We start from the raw sequence: 21609 nt of genomic DNA, 5'->3' as shown, positions 1-21609 counted from the left end.
TCTTTCCGGGTAGGGTTATCTAAATATTATTGAATTCATTTTTATAGAAAGGAATAGAAGTGTGTATGTGTTCCTTTTCAGGCGTGAGTAAACCTCCAGTTCATCCAAACACAAATCCACCAAGTTCTCCGAGAGTTCCTCAGCGTCCGCCTCGACCGCAGCCTCCCCCTCCTCCTCCTCCGTCATTGGTCAAGTCTCGTGCCAACAGTGCCTCTGAAAGCACTGACCTCTGAATAATGGTAAGTAAGCAGCGAAACAGCATGGAGTGGAGCTTTTGTGTCATTTAGTAGTCGGTCTGGCTCCGATATCTTGATAGATTTTCAAGCAGGAAAAGCGTAAAATGATGTAGTTATTAGAACTAAGCGTTATGTTAGGTAATCCAGTTTATTTGAAAATATTTAATCCTTACTAACAATAGCCAGTAAGTTCCTCTGAGCCTAGGAGAAAGCAGTGCCTCGCGATCGAGTACATGTATAGTTACGTTCATGCAATATTGACACCGTCTTTGATTTTTAGTTCATTAAATTATAAAGGGAAGTACAATTGAAATATATAGGGAAAAACAAAAATAATTCCCATTTAACAATGGATTAAAAATTAAATATGGCGCCGGGTATTTTTATTTATTTAAGCAACTTTCAGATACAAATTTTGAAGCTGACTTACAATATGAACAGTGAAGAAAGGAGTGGAAAGAAGTTATTCATGGGCTTAATTTCGTACCCCCCCCCCCTTGCCAAAAATAAAATAAAACTGAAGGAGTGATAAGAATGAATGAAATTCCGTGTGTTGAAAGGCAGTGTGAGTACTACAGTGATTACAATACCAAATGGACAATACAGTTAACAATACAGGCATGTTGCTAGTCGTCCCATGTCAGTAGATTATAGCACCCGCTTGGGACACATACTCCGATTTTGCCCGGAAGGGTATCGTACCGCTATTGTATTCTCCTGGAGTAAGTTAGCGTACAGCTGTTATAACTGGCCCTCGAAAACTCTGCAGAGTGGGACTAGGTTCGAGTTTACGCCCGAGAATATCCTGTTTTATATTTTTTAGGGTACGATCGGGAGGCCTTGCTGGCCACAGAATTATCTCAACATGATGTGGGCAGTCCGTAGACACACGTGCCTTAAAATATGTGAATGAGTGTTATGTTGTTGGAGGAATGCCCAGGATACTGTGATAAAAAAGAGAACACTTGCATACGCAAAATATCAGTAATTTATTAACTGTGCCGCCAGATTACCATGAGTCACTATCAGAGTTGACCTGGAGTCATACCCTATGCCTCTTCACATCACGTCAGAAGTAATCTCACTGTGTGTGTCCATCAGTTGGATGATGCACCGTCTCCTCTCGATACCGCAATGCGCACACACGATAGTCTTTCAACATCAATGGTAATACAGAACCGAGATTCATCGTATCACCGGCGTCTATCGTCATCAGTCCATGCCGTCCACTACGGCATTTCTGCTCTGGTTATTGTCAGCTTATCCGTGGAACAGTGAACCTGCAGTCCGGCTGATAGCAGAATCAAACTATGATGTGAAATAACACGGAATGATCCTGTGTCTGTGTCAGATATCATGGAATGGCGTAGTGCCTGTCGCTTAATGCGGAATTTTTTCCTTGATTTCGTAATGTCTTGGTTGACTGGAACCTTTACGTCGCAAGTGGGTTCCCTCACACAACTACTTGTTTCAGCATCGAGTTACTGAAATTTTAATGCCCCATCTGCTTTACGATTTCTCCATACGATCACCGGCCTTACGCTAATGTGCAATGCAACCTTTTTAAACTCTGTTAAGTGCTGGAAATGCTGTCTAATTTGTTTGCGAGACATACTGTGTTTGGTGACGTGTCTCATTATGCGGATGAACTGTCTGAACACTTCGCAACAGCCTTTTCGGCACCATCATTTTATTCGTGGTTACGCCAGTAATGTACTCTGCTGGATGTTCCAGACCTTACAGATCGTCAGACATAATTTACTTACATTCTCATCACTGTAAGGAATTGCATCAAATTATGTCCAAATTGGAGCATTCCTTTTGGGTGTCTCTCAAGTTTTGTGGTCGAAGCGTATTTAAAGTTACTATTTCGGCATTCGTGTAGTGGAACGAAGAAAAAAATAACTTCAGTTAGGATTTAAATCTGGAACCTCCCGATTGGGAAGCAAGAATACCAATCATTAGTCTACGCCCTCTTAGTCGGTTAACAACCTTTACATACGACTTTGTAGACAGGAGATTAAAAATCATCTTTTGTCATTATACCAATTCATACCTTTAACTTTGCCAACTCTGTACTACGCGTGTGTACGTTAAAATTCAATATGTACGAGCAGGATAACTTCTTTCCGAAAATTCTTTCGTGCCTTATATTGTTAGTATTTCTAAGATAAAATGTCATTACTGTTGTCTAATGTAGGACAAGTCGGTAACATTGTCCAGTACATGTAGGACTCTTTACTTATCGTAACAGAGTCGGAGATAGACCGCACTGCATTTACTGTATTTGTGTTGTCTTGTATTGTTCTTTTTACGTATCATTTCTAATGGAATCTTTTTTTTTCTTCTTCTTCTTTTAGCGTATACATGAAGTTATATCGTTCGTTGAAAAATTATTTTGAATATTATGTCATTATGCAAACTAAGAATGCATGTTCTAATACATATGTTATACTGCTACATATGCATGTAAAGCAATTCATGGCAGATTGTATGACGCACAACACAATTTTTTCAAATTGTAAAAAATACAGTGTCCGCAATGTGACTGACGGTTTTTAAAAGTGTATAGTTTTAGTATGGTCAGAGATACAGAAAAAAAAAAACGCATTTTAAAGGAGAACTCAAAAAGGTTATTTGGTCTTACTTACAAGTCATTCTAACTGAGTGTAACTCCACGTGAGCTCCATTTGTAACTCTTACAACATCTAGCCTGAATTTAATCTCTCTCTCAACGTATTCTGTAACATCTGAGGTGTTACTGAAGCAATCGCATTCCTAATACAATTCTTCAGTTCCGGGAGACCCGGGTTCGATTCCCGGCGGGAGCTCATGTGGTTCGGATTCCACGTTAATCAGTAGGTCCACGTCTCACATAGCCTCGCTGCTGAAAGGGACGCTAAACTGAAATTCAACTCAACAATTCTTCAGTTCATCAAGGTTACGCACTTTTTCACCAGAATGCACAAGGTCTTTCACATACCCTCACAGGAAAAAGTCCAGGGGGTAACATCAGGAGAGCGTGAAGGCCTAATTCGCCCACCACGGCCTATCCAACAACATTTCTGTTTATCGGCGATACTAGCGCTGTCACCGGTAGTTGTTCAAGTATGAAAGTTTGCTGAACAAAACTTTTTGAGTTTTCCTTCAATATGATTTTTTTTTTCTTCTCTATCTCTGACCATATTAAAACTATACACTTTTAAAAACCGTCAGTCCCATTCCGGACACCCTGTATGTGCCTTTTCGTTTTTTTCTTGTTTGAATGTTCCAGCTTAGGTCCAATGATAGAGCTTCTTATAGGTTATGGAGTAAGATTTTAGGAAAATTATAGGATGAATTTTAGATCTCTGGGCTTTCGGCATCTATGGCCATGTTAGCTCGTCACGTACGATGGGTGACGTGCCTCAGTGATGACAGTATCCGAGGAAAGGGAAAGAAGAAAGGATTGTGGAAGGAAAGAAGGGACCTGTATGTTAAATACCATCCCGGCATTTACCTGGTGTAAATGAGGATAACTCAGGAAAGCCTCATCCAGAATGGCTGGCCTGAAAAAGCTTTTTACACTTTTCCGACCGTGTCCCCACCGGGAATCGAACTGGGACCACTCGCACCAAAGGTGAGAGCGTTAGCGACTACGCTACGCGGGACACTATGGAAATTATAGTAGATTATTGTGTATATATATATATAAATTCTAATAAACACACAGTTCCCGTAGAGTAAATATTTATTAACAGAATTAACGAGTATTTTCATATCGTCCGCATCGCAACGTACACATCATCCAGTAATTGTTCTTCACAATGACCCGGCGACAGCAATATGTATAACAAATGAATTCAGAACTTGACTCTGAAACAAAGTAGTTTATTTTTTTAAAACTCAGTAATTAATGAAATTCCAAACCCGTTCTTAGCATGAGCTCTCTCGTTGCTCTATGGTTAGCATACGTGCCTGTGGCGTAAGGAACCTGGACTCGATTTCTGGCGGCGCTTATGTGGTTTGGATCCTACGTTAATCTAAAATTTTGCCATTACAGTGAAACTAAAGATGATCAAACATGGCTATGCGTATGCTATTAAGATATTATTGTATGAAAAGGGGGAAGCTACGCACGAGAAATCTTAGATGTGGAAGAAGAGGGAACTGTATATTCGTACAGCGAAAAAATAGTTTACGTAATCATATCAGGCGACACTAGTGTTGAAGACAAATCTCGGGAGAGTGGGCCGCGGTGGGTCAATGGTAGAGCGTTTACCTCTGGTGCATGGGGTCCTTGCCGTGGGATGTGGCTTGCAGGGAATTCGTGGGGGCCATCCAACACAAATGTCTTAGCAGAATAAGATAAAATTCAGTGATTTTACCCATATCAATGTTTCAGGCCAAAAATCGAACGAATTTAGGACTTATTGTGGTAGTTAGAACTTAAAAGTTAAAAGTTAATTTTATGACAGCTGGTAACTATTTCTAGAGCATAAATGACGTCATCATTTGATATATTTGTATTCGTTCATTTTTTAGGTTGATCTTCCTGATGGGTGTGCAAACACCAAACGAAAGAACCTTCATATCATTGTGTAAGTACTAATTGTTCTGTAGTATACACGTTGTTACTGACTGCAGCGAATTAGAAGTAGTTCCGTCTGTGAAACGGTACTGCATCCTTCCTCTTTATATATTACTAATGTTAAATGATCAGCTTGTTAAAACTATATAACATGGCTTCTGTTGTAGAAGTCTGTACATAAGAAGGCTTTTTAGACTGTCTTTTCTCTTTATAGAATATAATCATTATTACTATTATTATTATTAATAACCGTCAGAGTAAAATTATAATGGTGCTGATCCTATTTTGGAGTTAAATGTTGAATCACTTGTTAATACATCTTTGATAATGCCACACAACAATAGTCTTATAAGGATGTTGGAATGTAAAATTTGCTTTAATGAAATGGAATGAAACGGTTCCTTCGATTGTTATCAAACATGATAATTTTTGTATATAGAACTCATACGTGCAATTTTTGTATATTTCATTTGTTTTTGTAAGTATACGGTAGATTTTTTTTTTTTCTTAAGTATACGAAATGGGTTGTGTCGACACCTACCCATGTTTGTATTTTTCATTTCTTCAGTCTTTGTTATAAGAATAAGAAAGCAAAAAAGATTGTTTCTTAAATATCATCGTATATAGCATCCTTAGAATATTTTCTATGTATATCTCTCTCTCCAGTAGAAAATAACGGAATATATTTATATGTTCCGAGATGATCCCAAGCCCCATTGATCTTTCTGCATTTTCTTAGAATTTGAAAAGTGTTTTGCAGCCTAATTTATTGATATTTACAAAACTCTGGTCAGCATTTTCAAGAGACGCGTATTGTGTAGCAATTCCTTGCCTGTCCCCATGGCATGAGTGATTTCTCAACATCTTTCAACAGTAACAATACCATTTTATTTAGTGGGGTTTTGTAGTAGTAGAAATTTACGCCGAAGACTTGATTTTTGGATTCTTTGTTACATTTATAGAAGTTTCAGTCATAAGGAATCATAAGAAATGCATTGTGATATATCCAGTTCACTGTAAATGGTTTCGAATTATGTGTTTCTTATGTCTTCGCAAGAAGCACTCTTAGAAACGTAACCGTTATTTTCATCAATTGTTGAAGTATATAACTTTAAGATCTTCACTAACCTAAAATATATTCGGTTTCTGTAAAGAGAGATCCTCAGTGATGAAATTTTGAGTACTTTTTTTTTAAATTTATTTTCCTATCTTGAAGTTCGATTAACTATACAGATCTTAAATTGACGAGATACTAGTGTATTTTTAAGCAAGTATATTAATTATTTTGCTTGTTAGGTACGTGCATTTAAAAAAAATTTATGTTCTTTGTTTTCTGTCACCTTCTCATGACCCCCCAAGAAACTTACGTTTGCACAAGAACGAACGTATACGTCTTTTCATTTATCTGAAAATTCAACTGCATAATATTTCACATGTCTTGTATAATATCTGAGAATATCGTGTATTTTTCAGTTGTCTTAAGTTTATTCGTGAGCTACGCATAATCAATAATTATAATCAAGCATTGCATTTTCGATGTAATTTTATTACGGTAACATAGCAGATACTTAAGAATTTCATATTTATATACAATATGTATAATTCGTGCATTCCAAGCTTATTTTAATAAAGATGCTCGCCTTTTATAATTATTATTATTATTGCTTTTGTTGTCATGCAGGAAAGATTTTTTCATTATCTCTTTATATATTCTACTTCACATGTTAACGTGCATAATTACTTTGTGTTTTCAGTAAACACAAGATACCATTATTTAAAAATATCGTGTTACTACTTTGAGAAATCCAGTAAATAATTGTTATTATTTTTATGTGTAATCTCATCTCATTTCGTTCATTATTTTATTTTGAGTAGCCCTTCTTTTGTTATGAATATTTAGTGAAATGTAAATGTTGTATTTCTAGTGACGTTTTCTTTGTAATTCATGATTTTAAAATATTTCGCGCATTTAATTTACTTGAGCCTTAATGTTGTGAGAGAAAGCCCTTATCTACCCAATAGATTGAATATAGATTGGATCGCTAGGCCTGTCAGGTGACTCGATTTGGAAGTTTCTTTCTTTGTATATTGTCATTTAGGCAAATGCCGAAATAAAGTGACTGTGACAAATGTGTTTTCTCATTGCTTTCTGTGGCAAAAGAAAACTTTAAAAAACTTTGTCTTCCGACAAAATAGATAGAATTCACTGAATTCAATTTAGAAAGTTTGAAATAAACTGAAATAGCTATCCTTTTCTAGAGTGACGTGAGTATCTCTTGAGAAAGCAGCTCTTCTATTGCAAATGGTTTACAAGTTCTTAGGTCGAAATCAGACTTTTTTTTTTCTTTTTTAATCATTACTGAATGCTGGATCCCAATGTATGAGAAGATGCGAATGCTTTTTTGCTTTAATTTATCTGTTTTTGGTGATATGTTTTAAAAAATATTCAGCTTCTCTTTCTTTTTTCTTAAATATTCTGCTATTGTTGTGTGTAGCTGGCCACACGAGAATAACACAGTATTGATAAAGTGCTTCTGTATCGAACGTTATTAAAGTATCTCTTTTAACTTAATGCTCTTGTGTGCTCTTTAACCGTTTGGTGTTGGCTGCTGTGTAACGCCATCAAAATGGCATTTCTTCATTCACTGTAAGTGCTGTCTTTCAGTTAAAATACCCCAGTAGTTGTAACAAATCTCACTGTAAGTAAAATATTAAATGGTTTCGCAGTTCCTTTTGATTTGCAGTGATTGCATACGTCTTACTTCAGAATATGAAATTTAAGATTTGAACACCGTTATCATATTTCTACTCTCAAACCTTCGCGCATTACCGGAATTATTATCTTTTGTACTTAATAGCCTTTGGTAAACAGAAGTTAAACGTAAAAGAGAACAAAGTCCTGAATGTCTGTAGAAAACAGAAGTTGATCATTTCCATTATACGAGTATGCAAATGCTGAGAATTTATGTTCTCTTTCTGCAACCGTTGTATCATTATCTAGTTCAATATTTCTGTTTTGGGCATAATTCATTGTTTTGCTGCTGATATATTCTGAATAATGATGTCCTTAAGTATTTACATGCAAGTTCACTAAAGAAATGGGTTTCACACTTTTCACTTATCTCTCTGTATAATGTAAACTCCTCGCCGTCTCCCTTTCGAATACGAAATTTTGAGAAATAATTATAAATTGTACAATCTTACTGGAAAAAAAAGTACATTCGTTTAGTTTGTATTTAAGAGTCTGACACTAAAAATAATAAAAAAAATTACCATGTTTCTTTTACTTGTTTTTCATAAGTGAAAGGAGATAATGAAATACGACTTACCAGAATCAAGATCAATTATTCTGCAACAGAAAATATGAACTTGAAGAATTATTAGTGTTGCCATCTATAGAAATTACAGTATTGCCAGAATAACATTTCTTCCAAAATCTAAGTTAAGGCAGTGACTATAGGAACGAACTGAACGGAACTGCATTTGATTACGTATCATGTTGTTTTGGTATGCTGTGAACTACCTTTTAAATAACATTATTATTTAATTTTAATAACTGCATGTGGAAACTATTTTGTTTATTACAAACTTAATACAACTATTATTTAAAAAGTAGTTCACAGGATTCCAAGACAAAGTGATACGTAATCAAATGCAGTTGAGTTCGTTCCTCTAGTCGCTGTCTTAACTTAAATTTTGGGAGAATTGTTATTCTGAACTGCAATTTCTATGGATGGCTACACTAAACATTCTTGAGGTTCATATTTTCTGTTGTAGAATAACGTTATCTATGATTGTGGTAAGTTGCATTACATTATCTCCTTTCACTTAGGAAAAACAAGCAAAAGAAAAATTGTAAATTTTATATTATTTTTAGTATGTCAGGCTCTTAAGCCTTGTTACTCGCGGCTGTAGATAAAAGTTGCCTGTAACAAAAGTCTGAGAATAAGGAAGACTTTTTTCCACCTTTGTTGAGAGTACAAGGCCTTCTTTAAAGAATTTAACGAGTTTCTTGTGATCATGACTACGTAACAGCTTTAAGGATTTGCAAGTAACTCAAATAATGCAGTCCGTGTAGTGTTCGAAACGGTAACTGACGTTTCATATTTTGACTTTAGGGAGAAATTAAAATAAAACTATGACAGACATTCCAGCATCCTTATTATTGGCATTCAGATCAAAATCAATCAGTATTCACACTGTTCATACAATAGTCTTCCAACGCCTTTACATTTTGCTAATGTGAATCCTATGTAAGAATTGAAAATGGTGTCGAAATAGCAGGAGAACATTGAAATCGCGATATTTGATGTAATTTTTAATTAAAAAAGAAAAATGCGGTTCTGCAACGGTGCTTGTGTGGCAGCAATAATGTGACGATGTGTGTGTATGTGTGGTTGTAGAGTCATTGTTGGTTTGAGAGTTAATGGATTCTTGTTCTTTATAATTGATCATGCGTGACATGAGATAATCTTTTGTCGTAGTACTGATGGACAACTATCTTAATAAGAGTGTAAACCTATGTAATTTTTTAAAAAAATTTTCTTTGCACAAAACGACAGAAGAATATGATAATATTGAAATTTTGCCAAGAAACTGTTTCGTTGTAAATTATTAATTTAAGAAGTGCCGATGCTGTATTGGCATTGTCGATCTCTGACTTCATTTCTCTTTTTTGTATGTACTAATACGAATAATTTTTAGTACTTCTTTTAGTGATATATTGTGCTGTAGTACTTATAAGAGAAATGTACAGCATCTCAAAACACAGACAATTTGAATACCACAAATCTGGGACTTGTTCTAGCATGGGGATGGGCCACATGTTTGTACCGTACACTTACCTATTAAAGTGCAGAGCAAACGGAGTAATTAGAAAACAGTATTTGTTAATAAGCAGAGCATCACGTTCTCTCATTAAAGAAAGCATCTGTACCTGTTCTCGTTCATATGATTCATTTCTTCGGATGAAGTAGGTGTGTGAAGTAAGTGTGCAGTGTTGCTGGCCACTGTATGGTTGGGTACAAAAAACGTACCATAGACGTTACAATCTTCATTTGGTTATGCTGGAAAGTATTAAATGACTCCGGAAATTCAGTCAACGGTAACTCGATACTGTACTCTGCGTCGGCCGATAAGCTCACAGTGCGCTGTTACCAAACCTTCCGTGACGAATCTAATCGTTCATTATTGTTCACAAATACGAACAAAATCAATTGTGAATGATTAGGTTCCTTCCTAAAGGCTTAGTAACAGCGCACTGGGAGCTTATTGGCTAATGCCATACGCCAGTTCAGATGACGCGAAGTTAAGAACACTAATGAATTTGGGACGATGCAAAGCCATGTGAATTTGTGATGTATAGCATGATAACCCTGTTTATACTTTTTAGTATTTTTCTTCCCTATGTTCGTTTCCCAACCTTTTCTTCTTTTTCCCATCTCTTTTGGCCAAGTGGGTATGTCCAGCAAAATACGGTAGAGAGAGATTATTCGAGTTGGGTGGGACTGAAGCCACGTCGAATTATCTAAAGCGCCGACTATACGGAAAGGGTTTTTTTGCAAGTGCAGTGTAGGATTAAATAAGTTACATTATAATACATCAATATATGTATATTAACACACCAGTTTATATAAAAGAGCGAATATTGTTACGTATATGGTGCACGTAGGGCTATTATTTTCCTACTATATATATTTCGCGAACACCTCTGTTTGCTTATTCGTGTAGTCCTTCGGATTGTATCTTCAGCTGCTTCTTAATTCATTTTTTTTTTCTTTCTTTATTTCTTCTTCACCTTGTGTTCGGTGAAAAGAATATCTGTAGCACTTAAAGTCGAAATTTAGTATGGCGTATTTCTTTTGCTATGCCTCGGAAAAGGAAGTAAAAAAAAAAAAAAAAAAAATGTCATACAGTCTATTAAATTTAGATCTTAAGTATTAAGTTATTGTTTTAACCGAACACAAGAAGAAAGAAAAAAAATAAATTAACAACCAGATCAAGAAGTAATTCTGAGAACTATATGAACAAGTAGACAGTGGTGTTTATGAAATATGTATAGTAGAAAATAAATAGCACTTGGCGAATCACACAGGTAACAAGAAACGTCTGTAGTTCAAAACAAAGTGTTGAAGTTCGTACACACATCATCCGATTTAAAACTGTATTGGCTGAAAATAAAAATTACAAAATATAAAATAATGACAATTATATAAAGTTTTCAGTTCATAAATATGGAATGTGATCTCGTCTAGCCGAATTATACTTCAAGTCGATACTCAAATTCATTCCATACTTTGGATACTGATGAGGGTTGGCGAATTAACTGATTGTTGGCGAGAAATGTTACGAGCGTCGCTCCTGTACATTAATGACATCTCCCGCCAGCCAAACGAAACTTGACCGCTCCCTCTTTTAAACTGTGGACGTTTCATTCTAATACGATTAGCTGTTTTCAAGCTATAAGACTTCAACAATTTTAAACTCGTTTACATGAACGCTCATTTAAACATCATTTGATGCGCACAGCAGTCAGTCCAACTCTCTCTTATTAAACGTACGAGACCACCATATTATTTTATCGTGACTGGATGTTTCAGATCTTCCTTTTTTGTAAACACGAAATAGTTTCTTGGTGAAATAGATTCATTTTGATCAAAGGCATAGTTAATAAAGTACAGAATGTCTGTAACTATATGTTGACTACGATAATAATAATAGAAGACCGATCAATGGTAAATTTAAAACACCAGATAGCCTAAGTCCATTGCATGCTGGCTGTGATAGAGTTAATATAGATAAGCTGTTTTATAAAGAGAAAGAAAAAGAGGAGAAATAAGTTGATAAGTTAGATAATAAGATTTTTTTTCTTTTGAAAAAGTAGTTGAACTACTTAACGGTTACATATGAGTAACTACTTGAAGAAGAGTTGTGAATAACTTTAGATTTATGACACAAATGTCCAACGTATTGTAAATTTTTTTTCTTTTCAGCATGCATTCTCATATATAATAAGTACATTATTTGTGCTCTTAATGCGATTATTTATACAAAGCTGAAACGGTGGATTATTTTAAGTTGGATTGTTGTATAATTAATGTGGAACGGAGGAGTAAAGTGTGTAGTTGAAATATTTATATGTCTTGTGATACACCATATAAATAAACTGTAAGACTTCGCATAATACCTTAATTTTCTTTCCATAAGAATAAGTTATGTGAGATAGAGTTAATGGCAACATCTCATACGACTAGTTTTAATGTCTAGGACGATATTGTGTCTTTAATAATATTATATTTGATTATTCACGATTGTATTAGGTGCACATTCGCTAATTCATTAAACACTGTTAGTGAGCGCCACGGTGGCTTCGTGGTAGAATATTCATCTCTAATGCATGGGATCCTTGTTTCGATCCCAGCTCGCGCCAAGAGAGCTTTGTGGTGGACAAAACACGTGCGTGGGTTTACTCGGGGTTCTTCCACTTTTTTCATTTCGTTCATTTCTCACCATGACCGTCTTCTTTTAGCCTGGCCGGCATAACCGTGGGATGTAAAACTCAAAGATTTCATGTCATAAACACTGTTACTGCGTCGTAGGCCGCGTCGAAATATCTTTTCTCGTGTTCAATAGCATAATAAGTCTGAAAATAGAACTTCATCCAATCTTATAACGAAAAAAATATTTGTTTTTATAATTGACGATGTCGATTCAATACTGTGACTTTTATGTAATATTCCTTGTTTTAAAAATAATAAAATAAATAAATAAACCTCATGAAAAACAGTTTTATCTTTATATTTTGCAGGGGGGCGCGGTGGCTCAGTGATAGAGCGTTCACCTCCGGTGCTTGAGGTCCCTGGTTCGATCCCAGCTCGCGCCGTGTGGACTTTGTGGTGGACAAACACCGTGCTCGTGGGTTTTCTCGGGGTTCTCCCGTTTCCTCCCACTTTCTTCATTCCATCATTTCACTCATTTCTCATTATCACCGTCTCCTTTAGCCTAACCGGCATAATCGTGGGACGTTAAACTTAAGGATTTTATTTCATTTTCTTTGTATTTTGCAATAAATTTTTAATACCCACATTGACAAAAAAAAAAAGAAAAAGAAAAAGAAAGAAAAGAAAAGAAAAGATGTAGCGATAAATTTATTTACAACCTCAATGATTGTTTATTGCCTGTCTTTAAACTTTGTCTTATTGTGGCAATGAAAAATTAAAAGCTCTTTATTCAAAGGTTGAGGACTTTTTTTAAGGACATATGAACATCAAATTAGTAAATGTTTAAAACCATCTTTTATTGTATCCTCACTTGCAAGTATATAGGCTGCCAGGATTTTAATAAAAGTCTTAAAAAAAAAAGATATAAAAAGTACGACTCTCTCTCTCTCTCTCTCTCTTTCTTGTAAAATGAAACAAGAATGCGTTTAAAATATGGTCGCAACTATTCGTAAAAAATATAAAGGTAACGTTATCAACCGTTCTTAGCGAATAAAATGAAAAAGAAAAAAATGCGACAGTTCAAAGAGTTGAAACGCATCAGCACCAAGAAATAGGTAGGACCTTAGTGACGAAAATCCTGTGAACTAGTTTCTAAATAATAGTTGTATTTAGTTTGTAATGAACAAAATAGTTTTAACATACAGTTATTAAAATTAAATAATTATGTTATTTAAAAAGTAATTCACAGGACACTAAAACAACATGATATGTAATGAAATGCAGTTCCGTTCAGTCCATTCCTCTAGTCGATGCCTGAACTTAGATTTTGGGGGAAATGTTATTCTGGCAACACTGAAAACTCTTCACGTTCATATTTTCTGTTGTAGAATAACATTGTCTATGATTGTGGTAAGTTGAATTTCATTATCTCTTTTCACTTATGAAAGATAAACAAAAGGAAAATGGTAAATTTTGTATTATTTTTAGTATGTCAGACTCTTTAATTGTTGTTTTTAATGTAACTGTAAACTTTTTTTTTCTGTTACACAAGTATAAACATTCTTAATGTAACATTGTCATCCCTCTTTCGCGTCAGAGTTGAGTTGTTAACAGAACACTTAGTACTATATGATGTATCACAGACATGTTATATGGTGTTATCATTTTGTAATTCTTAAGTTGATTTGTGATTGTTTAACGGTTGTGGAGAATTTGCATGTACCAGGTTTCGTTACAAGTTTGTTATTAAGAAGTAAAAAATTATAAGTTATTAAATGTACTTCATTTGTGCATCAAAAAACAAAACAATTGTAAAGAATCAAAAGAAGAGAGTCTGTTCTATGGTCTACGAATATTCGAACTGATAGTTTGGTAATCATTTTTCTTCCTGGATTTTCAACGAATAAAATAAAAGTCGTTTGCATTACGTGCACAAGGTTACAAGAGTGGTACTTTTTATATTAATTATCCCAGAGTACATATTTTGTGTTAATTATATATTTTGGCGGACATTTTATTTTGTTTCTATGATAATATAGGAAGGTATTGTGCTTAATAAAAGGCGTCAACTTCATGTTAACATTATTAGTAATATTGTAAGTTAAATGCATTTGCAAGTTTCTAGACAACAGTGCTGGGTTTTGCTCAAATATTTGTAAATAGCTTGCTTCATAAAAGAATAAATAATGGTTTTCAATGTGAAAGAAACTTGCAAATTTATTTAGGTTCAAACTTTGAAGTAATGTTTTGGAAAAGTTACGAAAAAATGCATATGATAATTTACAAGAAACACATTATGAAAACTTACATAATATGTACATTTTTTTCTTTTAGAAATTCTGACTACTGCCTTTTTTTAAACTGTTATATATTTGTAACGAGAAGTAAATCAAACAAATCATGTTTTTTTGCTAATTTAGTATCTTTTTTTTACCAGCCTAAGTGATTGAATTGTCCTAGTACGGTTGTTGAAATATAGCCTTCTTACAGAGAGGTGGTTATCCAGATTTTAATAAAACTGAATAGTTTCTTTGCTTTCTATGTGACAGTTGTGCGTAGCTTTTACTTGAAGTTTTGAATACCTTCTTTCTCTATAGTAAGATGGAACAGACAAGGCCGAACCAACAAACACCTTCTTGGGCCCCAGATGGGAAAGACAAAAGTGAAACCTCAATTTTAGTTCATAATTATAATAATGACACCTAGGTATACTCGTTGATTTGCAAGTCCCAAATAATATATTGATGGATGAGAGGATGATATTTAAAATAATAATTTACCCACTTCTTACTCGCATGCTTTCCTGTATAAAAACTATTATTATGAAGTGATTTCGTTACATTTTAATGTGATAAAGTCATGTATTAAGCCGTCAAAGTTAATATTTTGTAATATCTCTTGTTCAATGCTCATTAAGCTAAAGTGATTTAATCGTGGTGACTCTAGCATTTTGTTTCTATGATTTTTAATTTTTTATTATTTCATTTTAGAAAATGAATATTCACAGTGGGCGTTATTGATTGATTGAAAGATTGAAAGAAAAATCCATAATTGGAAATTTTATATATATATATATAACAGGGTGTTCACAACATTTGGGAGGTGATTGCTGACACCAAGATAAGACGAAAAGTATAGACCAACCTAGGTGCAAAACTCCGTCATTTCGGAATTATAGGCTCCCATGGGACCTATCGTAGTCGGGTCAAGACTTCACTTAGGAACTATACGTGCCCTATCCAAAAATACATGTTTCAGAATACTTAGGTATTCACGCAACAATTTTTATAGAGGGAAAAAAATGAAATGAAATCATTAAGTTTTACGTCCCACGGTTATGCCGGTTAGGCTAAAGGAGACGGTGATGATGAGAGATGAGTGAAATGGTGGAATGAAGAAAGTGGGAGGAAACGGGAGAACCCCGAGAAAACCCACGAGCACGGTGTTTGTCCACCACAGTGTTCACATGGCGCGAGCTGGGATCGAACCAGGGACCCCAAGCACCGGAGGTGAACGCTCTACCATTGAGCCACCGCGCCCCCTTTTATAGAGGGAGTTCGACAACGGACATATAATTTGAAGTACTCAACAACTATCTGGAAACAAGCCGTATATATGATAAAATAATTAGAGACAGCATGAGTCTATTCGTAGCTTTTTTAAATTACAGAAGTGTGTAATTGAAAGAATTTTTCTTTTGAAATAACTAGTTCTTTGTTCAGTTTACTTTCTCGTTCGGGTTTTAGACTAAAACTTTAATAAAATCACGTTTGTTAAATGACAGTATATCATTGATCAGCGTTACGAAGCTGTGGTCCTCGTTACATGCCTTTGTGGTTCTCTTAGATTGAACTGTAGTCAAAAAAAAGACAGAAAGAATAAAATTCAAGTGAACTGCATATCAATAGCTGAGAATTTCAAACAGGTATAATTATATATGTAATATAATATACATCTTAATAAGGTAAGGAATATGTAGACGATCGCCCAAATCGATCAACGGCTCCGTAGCTGATACTATGACTTACGGTAATCTGTTGTAAAACCTCGTTTATGCGTATACCCACCATCGCTGACGCGCCTGTTCCCTACAGATGCATTGCTCGCGCCCCTGTGGTGCGTTCCTGTCCTGACTCGGTTAGATAGCATTCGTCCTTTTTAGTGGCCACCTAGCACAAGTTCGTTTCATGCACTATAGCTTTTATGCCATACGTCCACACTGTATTTATACTCATCACAATTATAAATAGCAAATTGTAATCTATATAGTCACTAAGAAGTGATTTGCGGAAGAAACTAAATAATTCCCGAGTATACAAAGTCAAGTACCTTATTTAGGAGGTATTACTATAAAATGGTTTTGGTACCTTTCAGTTATTTTTTAAAACTATTTTGCTCTACTAATACCAATTAGAATTAAGAGACTTATAATTAATACTATTTTAAAATATAACTATATTGGTATGTGCTGAAAATATTTAAAAAATGGTTAATTAGCTTTCGAAGGGAATAAGAGTAGGGAAGTTTGTAAATGTTAATAAAGGTAGACCCCACTTGGATAAAGTTTGAGAAACACTGATCTAAATGAAACAATTAAGAATGTAAATTTAGTGATAGTGTGGGTGGAAATATAGAGAAGATTTGCATTTTTTGCGGACATGACTTTTCTTTTTAAATTCTGCTGAGTAACGTAACTTAAAACTACGAAGGATTTTCTTTATAGTAATTTCTTACAAGTAAATTTTTCGGCCTCTTCTTCCAGGTAAAATTAAAGCGGCTTAGAGGTAGAGGACTCGGTTTTAGTGTAAACGATCCTGCTTCGATTGCAGAACATGTAACTTCATGGTGAATATAGTGTTACCTCGTTTTTTCCTCCATTTTTATTCATTCTACCTGTCCTTGTATTCTCATCCGTTTCATTTAGCCTATGCAGCATAATCATGGATATATTACTTTGAATTGATCGTTGTACTGTTTAATAGCTCAGTGGTAGTGAGTGGGAGATATAAGTATATTAACCAATCCTGCACGTAGAAAGCAGAGACACTTATATTAAAATTAAGATATGGTCTGGTTATTTAAATGAAACGTGTAAAGGTGTTTGTGATCTATCCATCTTTCCAATTAAATTTTGAAGCAGTAGAAGAAAAAAAAAAAACTTTGCCACATTATGTTCAGTCCAGTCCAAGTTTTCTTTAAATTGCTATTAGTTTTGTATGATTATTATTTTATAAATATTTGTGTGACGAGAAGGAATCCTTCCTTTAGTTATTTCAGTAACATTTATACCATTGTAAAAATGTGTAAACACACGTAACATATACATATGTATGTATGATTTTTTTTTTTTAATGAAGTTCTTGCATTGTCAATATTATTTGCATATTAAATTTGTATTGTTTCCAAGGAAATGGAATTCCTGCCAAGGAAGTACATGTTTATTTAGCTTACTGTTGTAGGGTGCGGGATACATTATCCCATATTTTGATCTAGAAAAAGAAATCAGAGCATTTAATACGCAATAACAGCGGTCCAGTTTTTTTAAAAAATAGTTATTTAATGATTTTTTTCTTTTTTTAAAGAAAAATCTGTATTGTCAGTTTCCGTTTTGTTAGGCTTTAGTTATGTGTTGAATTATTAAGACAACATTTACTTCTTACATGTTGCGTGATAGTTGTGTGTAACAAAAATACAGTTCGATTTTTCGAATATGAAAAATAAAGTAGTCAAGAAAATTTAGAAGTGACGTCTTTATACTTATTAGTAATAATAGTATTTATTGATTTTTTTCTAATGGTGGCTGCTTTTAATGAAGTTGAATGAAAAATCCGTCGGCTTAGGTTACTTTTAAAGTTTATTAGGTAGCTGTTCAAAGGACTCTTAACAGAGAAAATGCCAGTTATTAGTAGTGTGGATACATTTTAATGTGAACTATATTTGAATAACATTGAAAAATCCAGTGGACTTATGGGGACCCGTATCCTTTTCCGATAAGTGGTAGAGACAAGTTTGTGTAACAGTCCATTCGTCCATTTGCGGTATAAAAATTTATATATTTAATTTGAATTCTTACATTTTAAGACTAATTGTCCATTTTTCCCTCTATTAGAGAAGCGTTAACCTAGAGTAAGCGACTTCATACAAGTACGTATGGGAAATAAGGAACCAACAGTTATCATCATCTACTCTGTAGGCTAAACTTAAGTGAATCTCACCTATAGAGGATTAGATGTTAATAATAAAATGTTTATTATTCCCTATATTTCTTGTATGTTTTATATAATTCAACCATCGTAAGTGTTCAATAAAGCACATATATAGAGACACTGGATGGCCAAGCAGTGGTGTCCGTGAACATGAACCTGAGCAAAGAAAATGTGTGGTTCTAAGGAAATACTGGGTAGTGACCGTTATAGCAAGCTGTAGATCCTCATACAAGCTGTAGGTCCTCATAAACCACATACTTTTTCTTACAGTACTCATTCAGCTACTTATAAATGGCCACCATTCAATGGGCAGGTAAAGTTCCTAAGTATCTTCTGTAATGTTCACAAGCTCTCCAAAGTAGTTTGATACAACCCTAAGCATTCTCTTAGAACAACTAAGTACTTGCTCATCTGTGGAGAGAATGTCTTGGTTTGAACAGTTTGTATTAGCATAGACGGAAGGAAGTGCGTGTGTGTGGAGGGAAGGGGGGGGAGGCAAACAATAAATTAAGTAAATTAGGTGAAATTGACATTTATCTTTAATCATTATTAATGATATAAATTTACAATGATTCAATAAATGTAATCTATATTTCCCTTTATATAAATGTTTGAATACTTAAACCAAATAATAGAAATGTATGATGATAGATCATCATATCTGCAAACTACTCGTTTATTTTTGAAGTTCGTATACGATCAAAACTAAATATGCCGTCTCCTCACTCTCCGCACCACTTTCACTGAGTTGTTAACGCAGTAACACGGTGAGTTTGGAAAGTAGTCCATCTAGCTTAATTAACACTCACCTATTACGTGCCTTGGGAATTTTAACCTGATTACTATATGTTTGGAATGATTCCAATTTCACTGATTTCGTCAGCCAAACACTAATGAAGAACTTCGGCTTTGCAGATATTGTAATATTTTATACAACTAAGTCCATTTTTTTTTCTCTCAGAAAACACAGTACTGAACTTTAATCACTCGAAGACGTTCACCCCTGAATAGAAATCTTGAACTTGTACACAGTATTGAATCTAATTTCGTACGTCCAAGTTTACTCCCAATTTTTCAACTCTTCAAGAATTCAATGTCAAGTTTCCAGTGAATTCTATGGGAAGCCTCAGTTTTCCAGAACAAAGTGAGGTTGCGATGTTGTTTATGCATAAGTTTCGTTGTTCGAAATTAGATACGGTGTTGCTTATAAGTTCTGAGTTCTATTTCGGAGAGAAGATCTTGGAGCCAAGGAAGTTCGGTAGTAAGATGTTAAAATATTTATGAAACCGGAAACCTTCATTAGTGTCTTACTATCGAAGACAGCAGAATTAATTGCCAAAATCATTTTATTTTAATTGTGCCCTCAGAAAATATGTGAAACATTCTTGGGCTCACCCCTGCCGACCTCCTACGGAAAAAAAAACCTTCCCTTTGCTTTTGAGAAAGAATCCTGTCCGCATCCAGGTATTGAAGGATCTCGGTCACAGGAACTTATCCCTCTTCTTTCGATGGAGGTACGGGAAAACACATATCGACAGCAGCGCCAACAAGGGGCAGACTTGAAATAGAAAAGCTCTATTAATATAATAACTCTTCAGGATTTCCAGGGTATATTATAAACGAGTTAGATAATCTTGCCAAATTATACTTTGTTAAAATATAGTTAGATCAGTATCTATTAAATATTATAAACAAACTACTGTATATAGGGCAAAAATTTCAGTTATGACGTCACAAATTACACTGCATGGTCTGTAAGAGAAGTCTTCGAACTGCCTATTAGTTTTAAGAATGTGTAATGTTAGACAGCTTGCTTTCTTCGCGGTGTTCACAAAAATAAAATTTAAATAAACGTATTGAAAAGTCTGAAACGCAACGTTGTTGATAACTTCGTCACGTAATGATCAAGAAGTATAAGTTGTCTTAGAATCGCTGGAATTTATACATTTTGTATAATTTGCTATCGCCTTGTGTTTTTTTGCATTGTTTTGTAAAAATAAAAATATTTTATGTTTTCAGTGTAAAATATAATACGGAATGAATGAGGGCGTAATATATATATAATATACCTATATATATGTAAACACAAATGGAATTATTAAGAACTGCAGTTGATTTGCAGGATGTTGTTCGGGCTTGATGCTCACATGTCGTCGAAAAATAAAACAGCATAAATATACTGAGTTATTTCATTTATATATATATAAAGATTCATGGCTATACATAGATATGTATACATATGTAGCATATTTGTTAGAAATTTGAGAAGCTTTAGATTTCAATTACAGATACGAGAGATGGAAAATGACTCGATCAGGACTGTTTTATTATTATTATTATTATTGCGATTATTATATTAAACTGTAATTGCTTATGTACATATATATAAAGTTGTATTCGATCTTTATAAAGAAAAAAGAATGTGATATATGAAATTGTAAAGTGGAAATATACAATCGAAATTACTTTTTGTATATTATTTCAACATCTGCTTTACATTTGATCCATGTCGTGGAATAAATAAACCTACAGGCTTATTATAAAAACAAAAACAAAAAGAAGAAGAAGAAGAAATACAGGGTCCGGCAAAAAGATCTCCCGTATTTTGAGAGGACGCTGTGTGTGAGTTATGGTGGGAATATGGTGGCAGAGGGAGTATCGATCGATAGCGATATACGTACCATTTTCAGTAGTCGCAATGACGTTACGCGGTGAGCATCGTACGTTTGTTGTGGAGGAGTATATTCGTAATGATGATTCTGTTATTACTACTCAGCGGGCTTTTCACATTCGGTTCGGACTTTGCCGACATGATTCTGTTCCGGATACCAAAACTACTTAACTTTGGGTACCAAACTTTAGAGCAGCAGGAGGTTCTTCACTGGAAAAATTTGCCTGACCGATCTCGGAGCGTAGCAACGCTGGAAAATGTAGCGCGTGAGAGAGCATCCATCTAGCAATCTCGAAAGTGTTGTTGATAGTTGGAGACTCACATTGCGCCCTCTCTAATTACGGGAAGTCTTTCAGCTAGACCCTGTATCAACGCTCCATTTAAGCAGGAACTGTGACGATAAAAATCTGCAGCATGAAACAGCATTTCTCAAACTTACCGTGTCTCTGAAGTTATATTGTGCACACAAGCGCTTTGCGGAAAAGGG

The 21609-nt window shown here is 34.6% G+C and overlaps 1 protein-coding gene across 6 annotated transcripts in view; it reads left to right on the top strand.

The window, feature by feature from the left end:
• Positions 1 to 20916, top strand: part of LOC145665013 (rho GTPase-activating protein 44-like) — a 108616-nt gene extending 87700 nt beyond the window's left edge. For 3 of the 6 annotated variants that reach the window (XM_081732206.1, XM_081732207.1, XM_081732209.1), the window contains exons 16-17: positions 82 to 239; positions 4761 to 20916. In XM_081732206.1, the coding sequence (XP_081588332.1) occupies positions 82 to 233 (152 nt within the window). In that variant the 3' untranslated portion in view covers positions 234 to 239; positions 4761 to 20916. The remainder of the gene's footprint in view (positions 1 to 81; positions 240 to 4760) is intronic. The other 3 variants (XR_014127544.1, XR_014127545.1, XM_081732210.1) reach the window with 3 other exon arrangements.
• The last annotated feature ends 693 nt before the right edge of the window (positions 20917 to 21609 follow it).

The sequence above is a fragment of the Thermobia domestica genome, chromosome 11 (genome assembly GCF_964235325.1).
Source record: "Thermobia domestica chromosome 11, izTheDome1.hap1.1, whole genome shotgun sequence".
In the NCBI taxonomy this organism is placed as follows: domain Eukaryota; kingdom Metazoa; phylum Arthropoda; class Insecta; order Zygentoma; family Lepismatidae; genus Thermobia; species Thermobia domestica.
The sequence above is the reverse complement of the archived record's forward strand: the minus strand, read 5'-3'. Positions and strand labels throughout refer to the sequence as shown.